The sequence below is a fragment of the Vespula vulgaris genome, chromosome 19 (genome assembly GCF_905475345.1).
Source record: "Vespula vulgaris chromosome 19, iyVesVulg1.1, whole genome shotgun sequence".
NCBI classification, from domain to species: domain Eukaryota; kingdom Metazoa; phylum Arthropoda; class Insecta; order Hymenoptera; family Vespidae; genus Vespula; species Vespula vulgaris.
In genome coordinates this window covers 4066313-4085375 of record NC_066604.1, presented here as the reverse complement: position 1 = coordinate 4085375, position 19063 = coordinate 4066313, and the positions used below count along the sequence as shown (strand labels likewise).

General features: G+C 33.0%; 3 protein-coding genes across 5 annotated transcripts; 1 reads left to right on the top strand and 2 right to left on the bottom strand.

Moving 5' to 3' along the window:
* Window positions 1-90: 90 nt before the first annotated feature.
* LOC127070941 (zinc finger protein 512B-like) lies at window positions 91-1771 on the bottom strand. Its single transcript, XM_051009573.1, has 3 exons — window positions 1703-1771; window positions 1005-1190; window positions 91-528 (listed from the first exon to the last, which is right to left on the bottom strand). Exons 1-3 carry the CDS (start codon window positions 1718-1720, stop codon window positions 115-117), a joined length of 618 nt encoding a protein of 205 aa, XP_050865530.1. The 5' UTR covers window positions 1721-1771; the 3' UTR covers window positions 91-114.
* Window positions 1772-4847: 3076 nt separating this feature from the next.
* Window positions 4848-7542, top strand: LOC127070599 (uncharacterized). Of its 2 annotated transcripts, none has more exons than XM_051008754.1 (7): window positions 4848-4903; window positions 5391-5690; window positions 5754-5858; window positions 6006-6104; window positions 6185-6235; window positions 6412-6538; window positions 6619-7542. In XM_051008754.1, exons 1-7 carry the CDS (start codon window positions 4880-4882, stop codon window positions 7326-7328), a joined length of 1416 nt encoding a protein of 471 aa, XP_050864711.1. In that variant the 5' UTR covers window positions 4848-4879; the 3' UTR covers window positions 7329-7542. The 2 variants fall into 2 exon arrangements, with proteins under 2 accessions (XP_050864711.1, XP_050864710.1); XM_051008753.1 differs by having other exon boundaries at window positions 6613-7542.
* Window positions 7543-7663: 121 nt separating this feature from the next.
* LOC127070598 (endothelin-converting enzyme homolog) lies at window positions 7664-13779 on the bottom strand. 2 transcript variants are annotated; one of them, XM_051008751.1, is made up of 18 exons: window positions 13757-13777; window positions 13630-13692; window positions 13091-13166; window positions 12819-12916; window positions 12574-12630; window positions 12364-12421; window positions 11789-11979; window positions 11318-11555; window positions 10892-11138; window positions 10348-10624; window positions 9999-10154; window positions 9618-9853; window positions 9065-9174; window positions 8909-8967; window positions 8774-8822; window positions 8484-8670; window positions 8092-8268; window positions 7664-8008 (listed from the first exon to the last, which is right to left on the bottom strand). In XM_051008751.1, the coding sequence occupies exons 4-18, from the start codon at window positions 12880-12882 to the stop codon at window positions 7835-7837; spliced, it is 2280 nt and encodes a 759-aa protein (XP_050864708.1). In that variant the 5' UTR covers window positions 12883-12916; window positions 13091-13166; window positions 13630-13692; window positions 13757-13777; the 3' UTR covers window positions 7664-7834. The 2 variants fall into 2 exon arrangements, with proteins under 2 accessions (XP_050864708.1, XP_050864707.1); XM_051008750.1 differs by lacking the exon at window positions 13630-13692 and having other exon boundaries at window positions 13757-13779.
* Window positions 13780-19063: the final 5284 nt, after the last annotated feature.

Sequence of the window (19063 nt, the reverse complement as noted above, 5' to 3'; positions counted from 1 at the left end):
TCGCTCAATGAACATAATAATCTCTCCTAAGTTATTAAAATTCTTTTCTATAAACAAAAAAAAAAAAAAGAAAGAAATTCCTTGCCGAGGTCTAAAGGAAAATGATTATGATGATTAATGATGTTCCGATGATAGATCCGGTTGCGAAGGTTGGAAATGTTCTTGTTCGTAATGTCCTGGTGATTGAACGGTATAAGTGGTATATCTAGACTCATGACCGATATGATCTCCCTCTCCTCCAGAATATCCTGTAGAATATCCAGCAGAATGTCCTTCCGATTGTTGATAAGGTATTGGATGTGGTACAGGATAAAATACTGGCTTTGGAACAGTTACTGGATGTGGTACGGGTACTGGTTGTGGCAAAGGTACCGGCTTCGAGACCACTACCGGCACTTGCTGATGAACCTCGACTGGAACCGGCTTCTCCACCTCTACTGGCACGTGTTCAGGAACTTTCACTATCTGCGGAACCGGAACAGCCACAGGATGGTTCACAGGCACTGGAACCGGTATATGATGGGGCACCTGATTGAGAGAAAGGATAAGCAAACTAAATCGATTCGGGACTATCGATGTGTCCGTAGTCGAACAACAATTTTTATAAATCAAATAAGATCAAAGACGCGATTGTGTAGCTAACCTGGCCAATGTTAAAAAAGATGATCGTTTATTATTATTATCTTTATTATTACTGTTATTATTGTTATTGTTATATTCTTGCAGAGACTTTAATAAAAAGACCGGTTAATTAATACCAACATAATGGATCATATTGCGAGTACACAAGTGTCACGTTTCAAGATCACGTTTCTCATTTCACTTTTCACTACTTTCTTGATCTTGTCTCTTTAAAGGTATCACTGAGTGGATATCTTTTTTGCCAATTAGAGGAAGCAACTACCGTAAAAGTTTTTGTTAAATGTTAGAGTTTTTCTAATGACATTTTCTATGAAACGCGAATTCGTTCGTTACGACTCGTTGCTTTCGACGAGATAGCTTACCTTAACTGGATACGGGACAGGAACCTTGATAGCTACAGTTTTAGTGACCTTGATAATTTTCGTAGGTACTTCGTTGAGTTGGACCGATTGTGAGATGAGCTTTGGATGACTAGAAAAACCATGGTGGCCTTCGTATGACGAAAAATGCGAAGCCTTCGCTCCTACCACGGCGACGGTCACTAAAATCTGCAAAAGATTTTACTGTTGAGATAATGACAAAATTACTATTATATTAATTAAGGAAATAAGTTGGTGGTGAAATTTCAACGCGAACGCGAAATTGAAAGTTGTTAATTTTTATTCGACGCTGGAAAAAAATTTAGAAAAGTTAATCGTTCTTTACCGATCGCAAATATTATTTAGAAATTTATGAAAGTTCATCCGTGACAACTATTAATGATTAGAAGTGCAACAATTGGATACTGTCGCCGTTCAAAGAACAAACAAAGAAACAAAAGAAACCAAGAAAAAAAAAGAAGAAGCGATTCATCGAAACGAAAGAAAGATGATAATTAATTATTAATACGAACTGACGACTCTCGTTGATCGATAGACAGTGGGTCGGATATCCAAGGTAAAAAAAAGAAAAAGAAAAAAAGAAAGAAAGCACGATAGTATCCATGGATAGGTAAGGCCTAATCGGCATAGCGGTTCATCGATGAATCCCAAGGAAGATAGATCCTGACGTAGAAACTTACAAATCGTAATACGAGCATCTTGCACGTCGGTTAGAGCAATGTGGGGGTGATCTGTATTGCCTATCACAGAGGAAGCACACTGACAATTGCAGTGCGGTTAGATGCTTATATACGGAGACCTTCACCATCGTCGGTTCACGAAGAAAGCACTCTCTTTCCGACTGGCTTACGTTCGCCAATCTCGTCTCCATCTTCTCTCCTTTTTGTAACCTTCCTTTTTTCGATGTCCTGTGTACGAGCGAGCGAGCGAGCAAGTTCGACGACCCGTTCTATACATTCGCTCGATCTTTCGAAAGGATCGAACGCTCGGACGAATTTCTTCCTTCTTTTCGTATTATACATTCGTAATTGTCTAAAAACTCATGATAAAAATATTTTTAATAATTTTCTCTCCGTTTCTCTAACTTCCTAATCTATAAAGATTCAAGGATATAAAAAGGACTATAATGAGCTACGATGAAGAATTTTTTTTATGTGTCAAAATAACAAATAAAAGGTATGGTTACAAGAGTCTTACGTAATTAGAAGCGTTAATTAGAAATCGTTAATGGTAACGCATGAAACATGTAGATATCAACAAATGTGCATATCTTGGTGGTTTTAAGAGCCTGTCAATAGCATCATCGTATCCAGCAAGAATGAAATGAATTCGTTGAGCAATGCGTCAGCAATATTTTAAGTGGCAAATCGTGTATCCTTTTTACTATACTTTTGGCCTCGTTCACTGTCGAGCATGGAAAGGATTTTCGAACGTTATTTCGACTTTAAAACATTAATAGTTTCCTTTCGCTGTTAATTATTTTTGTTAATTATTTTTTACGAACGTACTTGCTTCGAACGGGATAAAAAGGATAGCTTGTTAGCAATTAAACAATCGGAGTCATGGAAGAGGAAGTAACGTTACAATTTACTTTGGTTTCCTATTATTTGTATGTGTGCGCGTGGAGAGAGTAATCGCATTCTCAAAAGCATGATACATAGAAAACGAAGGAGGGAATGGTGAAAGGATTATCATTGAAAGTGAGTCTTCAAGGAAATTCAAAAGTAAAAGGAATATACAAATTTGTATTTACTTCTTTCTTAAGAATGATCGTATAAATAGAGTAATTATTTTTATTTTCATTATTATTCATTTTTATTGTTGAAAGTTTATTGAATCGTTTATCTTTTACTCCTCGAATTGGCTATTGCCACGGTCAAGCCAAAGTAACGTTCTCGTTACAGTCGAGTTGTTTCTCACAGTAGACTTTGCTGAAGGATCGATTCGCGTTATGTTACAGATTCTAAAGATATTTTTAAAGTACGTCGGAGAAAGGCACAAAGGTACAAAAGGAAAGAACGGAAACTTTCCAAAAGGCGTATGCTATGTCAGGAAATATAGACGCTCGTACGAGAGATACGCCTCAGGAAGTTGCACGTTCGGATGAGAAAAAAAGCTATAGGGGAATGTCAAGAATTCACGGGGATCTCTCTAAATAAATAAATAAATAAATAAATAAATAAATAAATTAGATACACAAATAAAAAAATAAATAAAAAGTCCATGAGGTAGGAATAACGTGTCATTTCAACAAATGAATAGAAAGATTAAAACAAGTAGTATATTTATAATAAAAATTGGAAAAAAGGTACATTTTTAAATGAAATATTTATTAATGTTCAGCAAAATTATTTAATTAATCAGTTTAATACATAGATTTTTATGCGCCTGGAAAATAGACAACTTTCACACGATAAGTATTATGGTTGCACACAATCAGGCGTGTTTAATCCGCTCGATCTTAACAGTTAATTTCTCTTAAAAAAATAGCGTCACAGTAATAATTTCGAAAAAGTGAAATAACGCTGAAGCACGATATTAAAAAGTAATGACTTCTCTCTTATAAACAAAACGAATTGTGAACCGAAAACAGATGCTGCGATAAAAAATAAATCGATCTTACTCGAATAATTTCATACAAAATAAAAAGAAAAGAATTTTTATCGTTTAAATAAATAAAACACAATCTTTCTTCAAAAACTCATTCGATCGATTCAAATCAACTTACACATTTAAACGACTTTCTTATGTAATTCTATACCTATACAAAAGATCGGTGAAAATTATGCAATCTTATAACCTCGGATATAACATTGATAGCAGAAATTTAGAATGAAGTATCAACGTGAAGAGAGAGAGAGAGAGTAGGTCTGAATGGATGAAACTCGAGAAAGAGATAGAATCTCCAAATATATGATATTTCATGAGCTATCAAGGTTACAAAACTATAAAAATGGAGTTACATTTTTAAAACGAAAACAAGACAGATCACATTCTATCCTGACTAATTAAATATACGATGAAGATCATAATAGTATCTGCTATTTCGTGAACTTTACAAACTGATCGGACCAATCGTAATAATTTTGAATATAATTTATTTCGTAATAATCAAAATATTTTGAACGCAATACAATTACATTATTCTTCTTTTCAAATTGTTGCTCAGATATAATCAAAGTGGAAACAAAGAATGATGTCTTAAAAGAATATAAAAAGAAATGAACTTTAATGGAAGAATGTACTTCATTTTAATGGCCAATCTTTATCAAATACAGACGTAAATCATGTGATACCTACAAAATCGATCCATTAAGTATAGTGAAAATTGTCACTTATCTCTATACTTTAAAAGCATCCTACTTTTCAGCTCGTCTCGATAAAAGTGACGTTTATTTTTTAACTCGAACCAAATACACGTGATGTAGGCATACAAAAATTAAACCACTAAAAAATAATATCAAGTATCAAAAAAAAAAAGGTTTGTGTTATACAACACATTGTAACAGAAAATTTAGATTATTTTTAACACACAACACACACACACACATAAAAAGAAAAGAACTGAAGCCCTATAAAGATAAATTTTACTTATTTAATTCATTTAATTTTCACAGAAAATGATAAAAAATTAATTATATATTTTTTCGAATAAAAAAAAGGAAATATATTTGTCGTCGCTATTCGTCTTGAAAATTCATGGAAGTGAATCTATAGGAGGAGTCAATTAAAAAATCTAGTTCTTCCCAATGCCACTTTGATTGCAACATCACCTGGAGACAACATCTGCCAGGTATAAAAGGTCGAAATACCATCGAAAAGATGCTCAACTCCTCGTCACACTTCGTACGACCAACATGAGGTTTCTCCTGCTAACAGTGGTAAGGGTGTTCTTTAATTCGTCCCTTTGTCCTTTTTTTCTATCAAACTTGCATCATTTACAATGACAATTTGTTATATATTACATACATAAACATTTTTCATTATTTTCACATATCAGTTAACGCATTATTATAGCATTGCTAAAACGTTTTATAGAATTGGGAAAGTTTCGAATCGCGAACAATTTTCTTAAATAACTGATATAAATATATCTATATACAAGAAAAGGAAAACAAACTGACAAGGTTATTTGAGATAAAACGTGGAGAAAAAAGAAAAAGAAATGTATTTCATAATCGTCCAAACTTGTTAAATTACGTAATAAAGCTAATAAATAAAGATGATTCTGATTGATCGATTTCCTAAGCACTGAATGGAATCTTTGTAAATTTTATTTTCGAAATTCATCGTTTAACTCGCAAAATAAAAATTAATCTTATGTATTTAGAAATAGGTGAATTAATTTGATTTCTATTTGTTGAATAGCTGTGTTCGGTGGCAGCGTTAACAGCAGCCATTGAAAAATCAAAAAGAGACATTTTACCTGGTGATTTACGTTACGGAACTGATTATCATAATCATCATCATCATCATCAGGAGAACGAGTTAGAAGTATCTAGATCTCTCGGTGGCTATGTTGGTTCTTACAGTGTTTCGAACGATGAATTAAAACAGAGTTACGGACCGCCTAATTATCAACCCGGCAAACCATTGAGCACAGAGCAGCATACGACAGTTGTAAAAAATAATCCTCAAGTTCCAATACCTAGTTATGGAATTCCCGAGGTAAAGAAGCCTAAATAATAATTATTTATTTCAATAGAATTCATTTGGAAATGATTTCATTAGGTTAATCAAGTCCAAACACTCAACAAACAATACTTATCACCTGTTGTCGATGCAGCTAAGAAGGTACAATCGAAAACTCTTACGACTTTTACAAAACCAGTCGAGGTAAATACATATATTTCAATTTTTCATATTTTTTAGTTTAATATATAGGTATATGTACGTATACAAGAGATGTATATAATTGTAGATTCCTTTTTCTCTTTTTTTTCTTTTACAAAAGAATTTTATTAAAAAATTTCATTTTTATAGACGACTCTATCGCAAAAAGAAACCGTAGATTATTTAGCTCCTTCGGTCAAAGCTCCGGTTACTTCCTATGGAGATCCCGTAACTACCGTCGAAATTAAAGTAAATATTATATTAAAAATTCTGATCTCTCTTAAAAATTTTAATGAGGAAATCTCTGAAGATAATCGATTCTTTCTTAGACAGCAGGAAACCTTCAAGAGTCAACTTCGTACGGGGTTCCAGCGGTGAAGGTGAGTCGAAGAGTTTTTGGACAAAAAAAATATAATGTATTCACATTTAATCTTTGATAACATTAACATTTTTATTATAATTATTATTTTTACCAATCATCCTCGTATGTAATACCAATTAATATTAAATATTAAATCTTTTGCTTGTCTAATCTTTAATATGAATTATTTCGAAGACTTCGGCTGTACCATTGCTCGATACCAAAGTGGAACAGACAGTACTACCAAAAGTCCATGATCATTTAGAGGAAACAAAGACCGTTCACGAAACTCAAGTGAAAACTCAGCTGACCGTACCACAAGGTAAACAAAAAACCACAATAAATATCATCATAATTATCCAACGAGCTAAAGAAAAAAAATTATATCATTAACAGTTTCAGATGTAGCACATCAAACTCCAGTGGTAGACTCCAGTTTACTCCTTCCGGTAAATGATCTTCCTACGCCTGTCAACACCAACACTGATTTCTCCAAGTTGGTACCTTTGACAGTTGACCAATCGAGCACGTTCGTTGATCATCCTGACTTCGACACAGCTTATCAATTTAATCTTCGAAACAGTGGTAGCCTTGGTAATCAACAGAAATTATTGAACGTCCAATTACCTAATCCATATGTTAGTCCATATACTTATGGTGTTTCTTACCAATTCCCACATTCCTTATACACCTCGCAAGTACATCAACCTCTACCTTCTCAGTTAAATAACTTGGTTCCTTATCCATTAGCAGGTAACAATCATTTATTTACAAATAACGTCAAAGTTAAAGAACCTGGATCAATCGGTACATTCTTCCAAGAAACTTTCTCAAATCTTCAATTCCCTCAATTTCCACAACTACCACAATTACCGCAATTACCACAATTTCCAAATCTTGGGTCATTTTTCCAATTACCAACTCCAGCTCCGACTCCAGTTCCAGAAAATCTCGATGTTGTCGAAGGAAAGAAAGTAGAGCCAACCGATCGTTTGTTTGACAGCAAACCAGTTGCTCTTGATACTTCGTTGACAAAGACAAGCACGGTTGTTACCAAAACGTCAAATGAATATACTCAACCCGTTGACGAAAATGGTGCATACGTCTATTAAAAATTTCTCTTATTTAATTTTTCCATCGAAAATTAATATAAGGACGATTTCAATGAAATACAAGTTTGTTCTAGATATGATCATAGGATGATCTGCTAAATTTATGTCCATAAAATAAAATATAGGAATACCGATTTTTATTTTATGAATATAATACGCAGAATATACCACGCATCGTAGATTTTATAAGTAAATAAATTCCTTTTATTACAAACGTTTTAAGATTACTTTTTTACATAAATTATTACGATCCGATCGATCAACAATGCGTCTCTTCGTTTTTAACGATTATCACCTTTCGACATTTTCTTACAAGAGAGATGAATTAATTATTATTAATTAGTGTCTCATATAAATTTTGAAAAAGAAGGAAGCCGATGACAACAGATGAAACTGGATTAACTGTGATCCTAAGGAACTCTTTTGAACATTGCCAAATTCCTTGGAGCATAATTATTAATTACATAAGTTTTGAAACATAAAAAGGAAGCTGACGTGATCCTCTATTACCAGAGACGACATTTTTTAACTGGATTCATATTAGATCCTAATGGACATTTCCAGGCTTCGCTAAATTCCTTGGAATTTTTAAGTACTGCTCTAAGCCTCACGTGACCAGGACAATGAGAATCTTGAAGCATCCATTTCAAGGACAACGCGGTGTATGACTCGCACCACAGCTAAAAGCACGTGAAAATAACTTGATACTTATCGATATTCGATCGAACCAATGAAAATTTCTTTAACAGTTAAATCGTCTTACGTGAGCGAAACTGAGAAAGAGTAGTTGCTGATGTGTTAGATGTGTAAATCCGGGAAGTAAAGCCTCTTGACCGTGTCTGGCCTTCCATCTTTCGTAAGCGATGACAGCTTCTCTCAAACCACCATTATCGGCTATATTCTCTCCCAAGGTCAATTCACCGTTCACGTAATCGTCTACCTACTCGGACAATATTGGATTCAATTATGGTCAAATGCTCGTTCAACTTTTTAAAGTAAAGATCGAATTTCCCATAAAATTGTTCAAATCTATTATTTTTATATATTCTAATTAATAGCTTAAATAAATCATCATTTAAGTATCAACATCTAGTGAATAATTATTTATTAAAAGGCTTTTTCTTCTTTCTGTTTTCTTCTTTAATGCAAGTATACCTCGTCCTCGTAATAACTGTTATAGTGATCTATAAAACATCGAGTTCTTTCGGTGTACTCGAAAATCGTTTCATTGGTCCACCATTGTCTTAAATTGCCATTGCTATCGTATTGTCTACCACTATTGTCGAAACCATGTGTTAATTCGTGCCCAAGAACCGTACCGATAGCGCCATAATTTAAAGCCCTGAAATCGATAAATTTTTTTAATGTAATCGAAATTATTTGCTCATAAATATTGATTATTTAAAAAACTCAATCAGAATTCATCAAGTTTTTGTAACTCTTACTCCAGACCAAGTTCGTAGAATGGAAACTGGAGAATTCCAGCGGGAATAGCTGCATGTGTGTTAAAAAATAAAATGGATGTATAAAAAATAGTATTATTACAAAAAGGAAATTATATAATACATTTTCCTACGTACTAATTTGATTCACTTGAAAAGTATGGAAGGCGTTGACCTCTGTTGGATCTGTCACCCAACTTTAAGTAATGTCAAACATATTAATTGAATTATTTCCTTGACAATTTATTAAATAAAAAGTAACAAGTAAATATACATATATAGAAATTTACTTACTATGATTCGTTGTATAAATTAGTGTCGTGAAGACATTCCAATTTTGCGAGTGAAATTGATCGAACGATTTGTAACATATTGTCTAAATATTTCGTTTCCGACAGATCTATCTGAAAGAACATAGAATACCATTAGATATATCATATTACAAGGAACATTGAATGACATTCAACATTAATTATTTTAATCTCTTCAAGGGTAGTAACACACGTAACTTTTAGCTTAATGTTTGTAAAAATTCGCATTTAATAATTCTTCTTATACATATATATATATATATATATATATATATATATATATACACACTCTTTTTTCCCCTGTGGGTCGGGGATAGAATACACCCACAGTATCCCCTGCTTGTCGTAAAAGGCGACTAATAGGGATTATTATGACAAGTAAAAGCCCACTGATTGCTGGTGCATAACTTGGTCGAGGCCCGACCAAAGTTTATTTATTTAATTACTATCGATTAAAAATTATATACCACAAGAATCGTTCCTGAAGAGATTAAAAAAATGTTGTTTAAATATAAAAATTAGTAAATTGTATTAACATCTTCGTAATATTCATCGAGTTCACCCTCCTGAAAAAGCCACTCTGGATGGCCAATTTCCAAAGACATCTTATCATTTTTTTCTAACGTCACTTTCTTAGTCTTTTTATCCATCCAATCAGTTTTTCGAACTAATGAAGCAAAAGCTGCTCTAATATCTTCTAACATTTCGCGAACTTTCGGTGCTTTTTCTTCGTGAAAAGATTTATCAACGAATAACCATGATACTGCCATACCTAATATAATAATTATTTTGATAAAAAAGAAACAAACGAAAACAGCTCGTAAATTATTATAGTATAATAATAATAATAATAATAATAATAATAATAATAATAATAATAATAAATTTCAATTATATAGAATGATGTACGTACTAACCCATTAGTTGGTTCACAGCTTCGGCACAATATAAAGATTGGGATGTAACAGTTTCAACGTTCATTAATGAGTGAAGATAATTAGACCAAGTTTGTCGTAATTTTTCGGAAGAATGTGGAACAACTATGTCGACGACGACCCACCATATATATGTTTCTGTAACAGAGATTAACATTATTATTTGTTTTAAATGTTGAAATGAGAAAAAGTAAGAGATTAAACTATCATTTCAACTATATATATATTTTTTTAAATTAGTGAGATTATGTATGTATATATATACGCATGCACGTACACACACACATACAATATTAGATTTATTATAAAACCAATAAATTCCAATAAATACCTAAATCTTCTTCATTCCTAGAAGCAATGATCAAAGCCAAATCTTTCAAATATTCCAAATTTCCCACAAGAACTTTATCTTTCCCAGAAAGATCCAAAGTAACAACGTCTTTAAAAAGTGTTTCAATAAAAGGTCTCCAAATAATTTTAGGTGTTAGACTCGAATTTATTTCGATCACATATTCGTCCGTCAATTTCTGAAGATCATCAACAAACATATAATCTTCATCTTTGATATCCTTTTCTGTCAAAGTCTCATTAACTTCGAGATGAGACAGCTGTTCGAAAAAGATCAAGAAAAGAAAAAGTACATAAAATCACATCACGGATACGCATAAAATACACTAATTTAACGTTAATCATGATTAATGTCAATCACAGTTAATGATTAGAAAGATATAACAATGTATCAATCAAAATGTCGGATCTTATGAATGACAAATTTTTTGCAATTCAATCGACATATATGTAATTATAAATAACGATTGATCTATAATCTTCTTTAAAAAAATGGTATAACAAATGAAATAGAAAAATGAACTCACCAAGTATAAAGTACCACTAAATTCATAAATGTTCTGTAATACATCTTTCACATCGTTTTCTTTAGGAAATGTACTTTCATTTTCAATAGTGCAAGCATTCAATGTACCATTACTGATAACTTCCTTGATAACGTTGAACATATACAGTAACTCCACTTCTAAGTCTCTGTCTATTTCGTCTAATATCGTATCCAATTTTCTCATTCGTGATCTAATTGTTTGCAGACGGTGTTCTAATTCTTTGTCACTTAAAAATTAAATTGTTTTCATTAATATAATTAAATAATTATTAAAAGATAAATATGTAATTATTTACTTATAACATTTAATGTTTGAGAGCGTGCGTGTGTTGTTTTTTATTTTAATTCTATTTTTAAATTATTTTAAATTCCTAACAAAAAAAGAAGAATAAAATTTTTATGTTACCTGGGGAAGGGACTACCCATGATTGGTGTATCGAGTAAAATAACATTTTTGCTACCATTTCTAGGATCGGGTAGAACGTCGAGACCAACTAAAACATCCCTTCCTAAAATTCTTTTGACTCTAGCCATTTGATCGATGTAATTTCTCGTCTTCTTCGTCAATGCTGCAGGAGTTGAGGGTAAATTGAGTAGTTCTAACAACTCAAATAATGACGAGAGTCCTAATTCGTTCAGTGACTCTGAAAAAAAAAGGGAAGAAATGAAGGTCCACCTTATACAAAAAATATCCTTATACAATCACCTTATACAGATCAAATACGCAGTGTGAAAAAAAAATATTAGATATTGCTAAAAAATATTCAGCAAGTATTTAAAAAAATAGTATATCGATTTATTTGTTTATTAACTCTTATTTATTTAACTTCAACAATAATTTAAATATTATGTTTCGAAGTCGAACAAACGTACTTACCGACGTCCAAGCAACTGGTATACAAAATTTTTGCCTGCTGCACAGACCAAGGTGCATTTCCATCGCTAATATTTCTTCTTAACAAATCTCTAATCGTCCTAGCTACTCGTTCGGTTCGTTCATTGAACCATGAATTTGTTAGACTAGAATCCGGTATCGGATGTTCTTGAGGCCATCTGCCACACGTATATCTGAAAATCGATTAAAAAAGAGGAAAGAAAGATATATATATGTGTATATATATATATATATATATATATATATATATATGCACACTTATAATTACATTGTATATGCAATTCGATTTGTATCACGTATATTACTATAAAATTTATTTATAAAAAATGTTGACAAAAATATTACAGACTATTTGTTTTTTTATTATTTTTCACATACTTTATATATCATATTGATTTTTCTAATCCTAATGCACTTTAAAAATATAGAAATATACGGCAATTTCATTTTAAGACGTATAAGTGAAAAGGGTTGCGTCATTGAAGTGCATCGTGCATAGATTTCTTTGCAACATACTCGTACATAAAATTTTACAATTTTATATAAACAATACTCACTTATAAAAATCGTCACAAGGATCTACGGACGTGTCCATAGATTCCTTAAGACTAGCAGCTGATCAAAAGAAATGATCTTGTAAGTAATACAAGTTTTTCTTTTAATTGTCAACATTATTAAGAATTCTATTCATTTGAAAAGATATGTCAATCTTATCATCTGACATAAATCATAATCGTAATCATATCGTTTACATAAATCATGCTTACCTATCCTGACGCAATCTTCCGAATCACATATTTTCATATCATGTTTAACCATAGAGTCTGAAACAAGTAACAATCGGATGGAAATTGTGGGTAGCTACGTAATTTTGATTACTAGTTATCTATCATTTGACAACTAGTCTACAAATTATAGTATGAGATTAGAGATATCAATGAGAAATTTTTCTCGCAAACATACATTTACATTACATTATATTTATCTTTAACGATAATGAAAGACTACTCACAAAGTATAGCAAGTACCAATACCGCAACGACTAAGGAAGCGACCAGAACGAATAGGATTATCATCAAGAGACTGGATATTTGAATACGTTTCTTCAAACTATAAAAGATATAAAAACTCTGATAAAACAAATCTAATAAGAGTACTCGAGTATTTTTTAAATGAAATTTTAAAAAATAAATAAAGAATGATTTGAGATAAAAGTCAATGAATTTAAAAACAAAGAATAAAGTACAAAATTAAAATTTTAGATTAGTTTAGATATTTTCTTACAAAGCTTTTTTAGATTTGACGGATACCAAGTTTCTTTGACTGCCAATCGAGTATATAGAAGCACTCGCATTCTCTTCTACAAACAAATTACAACAAATATCATTAATAAAATTCAATAGTTTATTCTTGAAAAGAAAGTAAAAAATTTGCCAGTCAACTTTCTTAATCACGTTACAAACGCAAATTCTGGCTCATGATTTTAAAGACTATAAAATCCAAACCGGATGTTAGAAGGTAATAAATGTGTTGACGAGACCATTCAGAACGTCTACAAGAAAAACAGCTACAGTGAAAACTAACTCATAGAAAATTATCTTTTATGAGTTAGACCGATAAAAATAGAGAGAGAGAGAGAGAGAGAGAGAGAGAGGGAGAGAGAGAGAGAGAGAGACAGAGAGACAGAGAGACAGAGACAGAGAGATAGAGACAGAGAGATACAGAGAGAGAGAGAGAGAGAGAGAGAGAGAGGGAGGGAGGGAGAGAGAGAGAGAGAGAGAGAGAGAGAGAGAGAGAGGGAAAGTATTACTCGATAGAAATACTTTTCCATAAATTCTCATGTGATTTAATAATAGGTCATCGTAACAAGGAAGTACATAGCATCCCTGGAATGAAAAGTATATATAGATATATACCTATATATATATATACATATATATATATACTCACTGCGCTCGTTGCTCATGCTGAATGGCCCACTGACCGGATCGAACTGACGACACTGAACAACCTCGAGGGACACTCAGCTGTCCATACGTTCACATTTTCCTGGGCAACCAGTGGTTCTCGTCCAATGACCATCTTTCCTCCTTTTTCTTCTTACTTAACAATTAAGCTTATTCGAAAAAAAATATCGTAAATCACTAAATTTGTTTCATCATTTTAATTCGTATATTATTTATAAAGTGATTTAATGTTGCTCGCAATTAAAAAGTTTTTATAAATAAACGTTTAAATTTCTAAACAAGTTGAGAATTGAGTATGTAAACTCGGATGATTGTTTATATCAGTGTAAAGTGGATATAATGTCGGAACAAATGTTCATTCTCAGAGTATAATATTGACAGCCGATTATGAATAAGAATGAAATTTCTTTACCACGTCAGATGAAAATATAAATCAATATGATCGATATTTCTTACTAAATCATGCGAGATTTATAAATTAAAAAAATACAAGTATAGATTTTTAGATTAGACATAAATATCTAAACGTTATAAATCGATATCGCCATTATTTGAATGCCCAGTTATACATGCATCAACAACATATATATATATAACGCGCGCGCGTATATATGTGTATTTATAAGAGTTAAGAGATCGATCTTATAGTAGTCGAGTGTATTAAAAGTTTTCAAGGTTTGAGCATATTTGCGATGATCAGACAGTAACCAGAGAAAACGTCAGTAAGCCTAATTCAGCAACATGCAATTGTATTATAAATGGAGTAAGTCTATTGGTCGTTATTTTTAAGGCAACCGATAGAAAATTACATTTACGGTGCTATATTTCGAACAACTTTATATCCTATTAGAAATATTAGAAAAAAAAAGAAATCGGCCAATAAAAGTTTACTTCGAAACAGAAATTGAACGCACCTAATATCCAACTATCGATATGAACTTTGAGAACGAAAATATGACTTCTCATTTATGTAAAAACTCTAACTTACGATGAAATATGTAGAGTCTTACTAGCATATACTTGTGCAAAGAGTCAATATAATTTCACTGACGAGTCTTACTAGAATATTTAATGAAATCAATTCTCTCTGTTATGTCTCTTATATGCTAGAGTCAATTTTTTAAGATTCATCGTAATCGTTTCTAAGCTGAACCATAGGTAATATACATAGGTAATATAGACACAGAATTTTAATCGATCGTTTCTTTTTAAATAAATAAATAATAATTCAGATTAATGATACAAACTTGGAATTTTTGAAAATGGATAATTAGAATGAAATGAAAGAGGAAGTAAAGTAGAAAATATATTACGAGGTGAAAGTAGGATATGTATTAGAATGTATTCGTACCAAGTCATTCGAGAAAATAGTAATCGAATGTCAATTGTTTAGATTATCGATGAATACTCAATGACTCTGATTGAAAGGGAATGTTTCTTGTTATTAGAATTATTATCGTTTGTTATAAGCAAATTATAATACAGTTGTTAGAAAAAAATTAAAATAATTCAGGAATTGTAAGTGAGTAGATCGTAACTAAAAATTTCTGAATAAATAGAAATAAAAGCTCATAGATGAAATAATATTAAATATATAAATAATAAATCGAATAACCAGCATAATAATTTTTGTTTCTAAAAATTTCTAATAGTGCTAAAAAAAAAAGAAGAAAAACCCTGTTGGAATAACTTTAATAATTTTTCAATGTTTTCTCTTTTTTCACGAACGATTTCTCCGAACCCTTTTACGATTACGTTCTCCTGTTTGCACGAATTCGTCGTTATAGTTTTTTCTACCCTTTACTCGCTCCAAGCCGGAGAGACCGGCCAGAGAATGTTAACCGAGAAAGAAGGAACGATATTATACGAACGGCTTGGCTAAAAAGTGAACACGTATTCTGGATAATTACGATCGTGTATAGCCTCCCTCTCCTTTCTATATACCTCGCTTCCCCCTCCCCCCCATCCAATTGACTGGACCCCCTAAGGGAATTGCTCGGGGCAGCAATTTTTATCCTAATTCGATCGATTGATTTTAATCTATCGTTTGTTCCCATTTACTTCCCATTTATCTCAAATATATGTATATCTCTTTTTTGTTTAGAATCAGAGCAAAAATTTTGTTTGCTCCTGTCATCATTTGTTGTCTACATTAATGAAAGATAAGTAAATGATAGATTATAAGCGTTTATAAAAATAAAAATCTTGGTATTTTAAAGATATTTTAATTCATAATGGAACAAGGTATTAAATTAGATTTATTTTGTTTTAATTATTTTCAGACATATTTTTTAATGTGAAAATACTTATATAACTGAAACAATAATCTATAAAGGCCATTTGCTAAGAATTAAAATTTATTTGAAGGAGGAAATTCAACAATTATTAATAAATTATAAGTCTGTTCGCAGCTGATTGGAAAATCGTTTACCTCGAAAGACTAGAATTTTGTTTAACAACGTTCTCGCAACGACTCGCAAGGAACTATAATAAACGCATTGTTACGATCGAGTTAGAGCAATGATTACGAAAGTTTCTCATATTTTACGCTTCGTATGCATCGACTAGGTGAAACTTGATGGAAAACCAATCGGAGAGAGACGTTAAAATCGTTATGCGATGATCGTTTCTCTTTCATTGCGATTATGTTAGCATAAGTTCGCATGATCGTTCGAATAACGGACGGATTAACATCGCTCCGAAGCTTTCTCATTGCATAATACGTTTCGCACGGTAGTTAGAGAGTCCTTCCTAGTTGCGATTCAAGTAGTTAGAAATCGTTAGAAATTTTCAATTTCGAAGGATCACGTGACTTGCATCTGACTTTCTATTTTTTTCAAAATCTTTGTTGTTTTATTTCTCTTTTCTCTCTTTTTTTTTTTTTCTAAGATCACCAAGGTATTCATACTCTCCTCTACAATCGATAAAAATAATTATTTCTTTTTAAAATTAATTCAACTTTTTAATTAATTTCTAATTTTCTCTTCTCGTTTCTTTTTTAATACCGATAAGACAATCGTACTCTATATTCTCGATCGACAAAAGCACAATAAGCGCCTCGTACAAACGCTGTGCCAACGTCGAGTTTAACGTTTCTCGCTGTTTGGGCGATGTGTAGTCATGGAAACGTTAAATTGATTTGTATCGTCCGGGTTAACCGCTTCTTCTAACAAACGCGCGCGCACACACACACGCCGATGTGCGTTCATTATCCGTGATAGGGATACATCGAAGAACAAAAAAGGAATAAGATCCTTTATCTTCTAATCCATTTTTTTCTATCGATTCAGAGGCGAAGAAAAAAAAACAATAACAAATGTGGATACTTCTGACGTATACGGAAAGAAAGTATCCAACGCGCAAATAAATTTCTAATCGATCTAAGAAAGAAAAAGGAGGAAGAAAAAATGGACTCGTTTTATCACAAGACATAAAAATTAACTTTTATTAGAAAATAAATAAAAGTGTTGCTGCAGAGAAAAAATGAAAATCGGGAGATAAGAAGAACGGTGGGTGTCGGGGGGTTGGAGTTTCGGGGGTTTGGGAACGGAGTGGGTAACGGGGATAGAGAAATATACAATGACGTAATCGAATGTAATTGTGATGTCTTCTTCAATATCACATGCCGCACGAAATTTCGAGGTGCTGATAAAGAAAGATAGTTAAAAAAAAAAGAATAGGGACAGGAGAGAGAGAACGGGGTTCTCTTGAAAAGGGGTTTTGAGGGAAATTGTGAATTTTTAAGGTTACTGCGCCTGTGTGAGTGGTATGTATGTATAAGTGTCGATCATATGTGTTTTTAAAAATGTGTCTGGGTAAATGTGTCTAATGCGTGTGTGTTATGCGAGAGTGGACATTTTTTTAAGCATGATTGCCTGGTCTGAGGTCCTTGGGTGGTCCAAAAACTAAACTCGATCCTGAGGGTGTCGCTTTATCCTTTACGATCCAAACCTTGTCCAGTCACGATCCTCAGGATTCTCTTCGGACAAATATAATACTGTTTCGAGATTGAAGAAATCTTCTTTCCTTTTTGTTAGAAGAAGGAGAAGAAGAGGAAGAAGAACGGATCTTATCTTCCGATGGTATTCTTAACGATTCCCTCGAAAGGGCCGAGCCTGTATGGGCCACCCTGGACCAGCTGATTCGTAGGTGGGACGCTTCGAAAGATCTTCGTTTACCAGGGATGGTGAGCCACCGGCTTAGCTACGACCTTGACCTCGGGTTCCGGAACGTAATGCTCGACTCCAACCAAGTGAGGCTGAGCGATGTGTACTCCATGATATGGTATTCTCACTGACTGAGAATGGGGTATCTTGATGTTGAGGGGCTGAGGATGAACTGGAGGAATAGGTGCCGGTTGAGGTACGTTGATCACGTGATGAACGGCAGGAGCATGGACCTAGACAAATAGACATTCTAATTAATATCTTATATCTCTACGTTCTCAAACAAGAAATATAGTAGATACATAAAAAGTAGTCCTGAATATCTCAGCACCTCCTTCGTCTTTCATCTCAAAGAAGCGCGATCGTGCATAAATATCCTCGTTGAAATAAAATCCAATTAGCCCGTATGATTACAGTGTTCAAAGGAAAGATTTCCTAACCAGTCGATCGCTATGCCTGACGTTAATTGGATCCCCAAGAAACGATCGGGAAAGATGGAGAACAAAGATCCAGATACTGAGAATGAGATTTTGTATCATTCTCGAAGCCCTTTTCCCTTTCGTGTATGTTTTTTTTTTTTTCTTTTTCTACAACTCATTGTTACATAGGATTATCTACGATTACCTGTGCATGTACCTGTGCAACCGGTACGGCGACCTTGATGTACTTTGGCACTGGCGCGGGCGCAGGCCATGCTGAAGCTTGCCATGGATCTGGCCAAGGTTGCGAGACGACCTGAGGTATTTCAGAAACTTTTTTCAAAGAACCATTTCTCGTTCCTTTCGACGATTTTACCTCAACCGAGTATCGTTACTTGGCCGAGTACGTCTAATGTCACTCGGTGAACACGTCGAAGAGCGTTCTTGTGATTTCCATGAGAGAAAAAGAAAGAGACAGACAGCTGGATAGAGAGAGAGAGAGAGAGAGAGAGAGAGAGAGAGAGAGAGAATGGGAGACAGAGTGAGACAAACAGTTGTGTTAGACCCGTCGAGAAGAAGAAAAAGTTTTTTACGAACGACGATGTAGATTATTCCACATGAAGAATCGTTAGCCACAATAGTTGATAAGAGATCGATTATCAGTGTTATTTCAAGCCCGAGCCTGTCCAGTTCTCGGGTAACGAA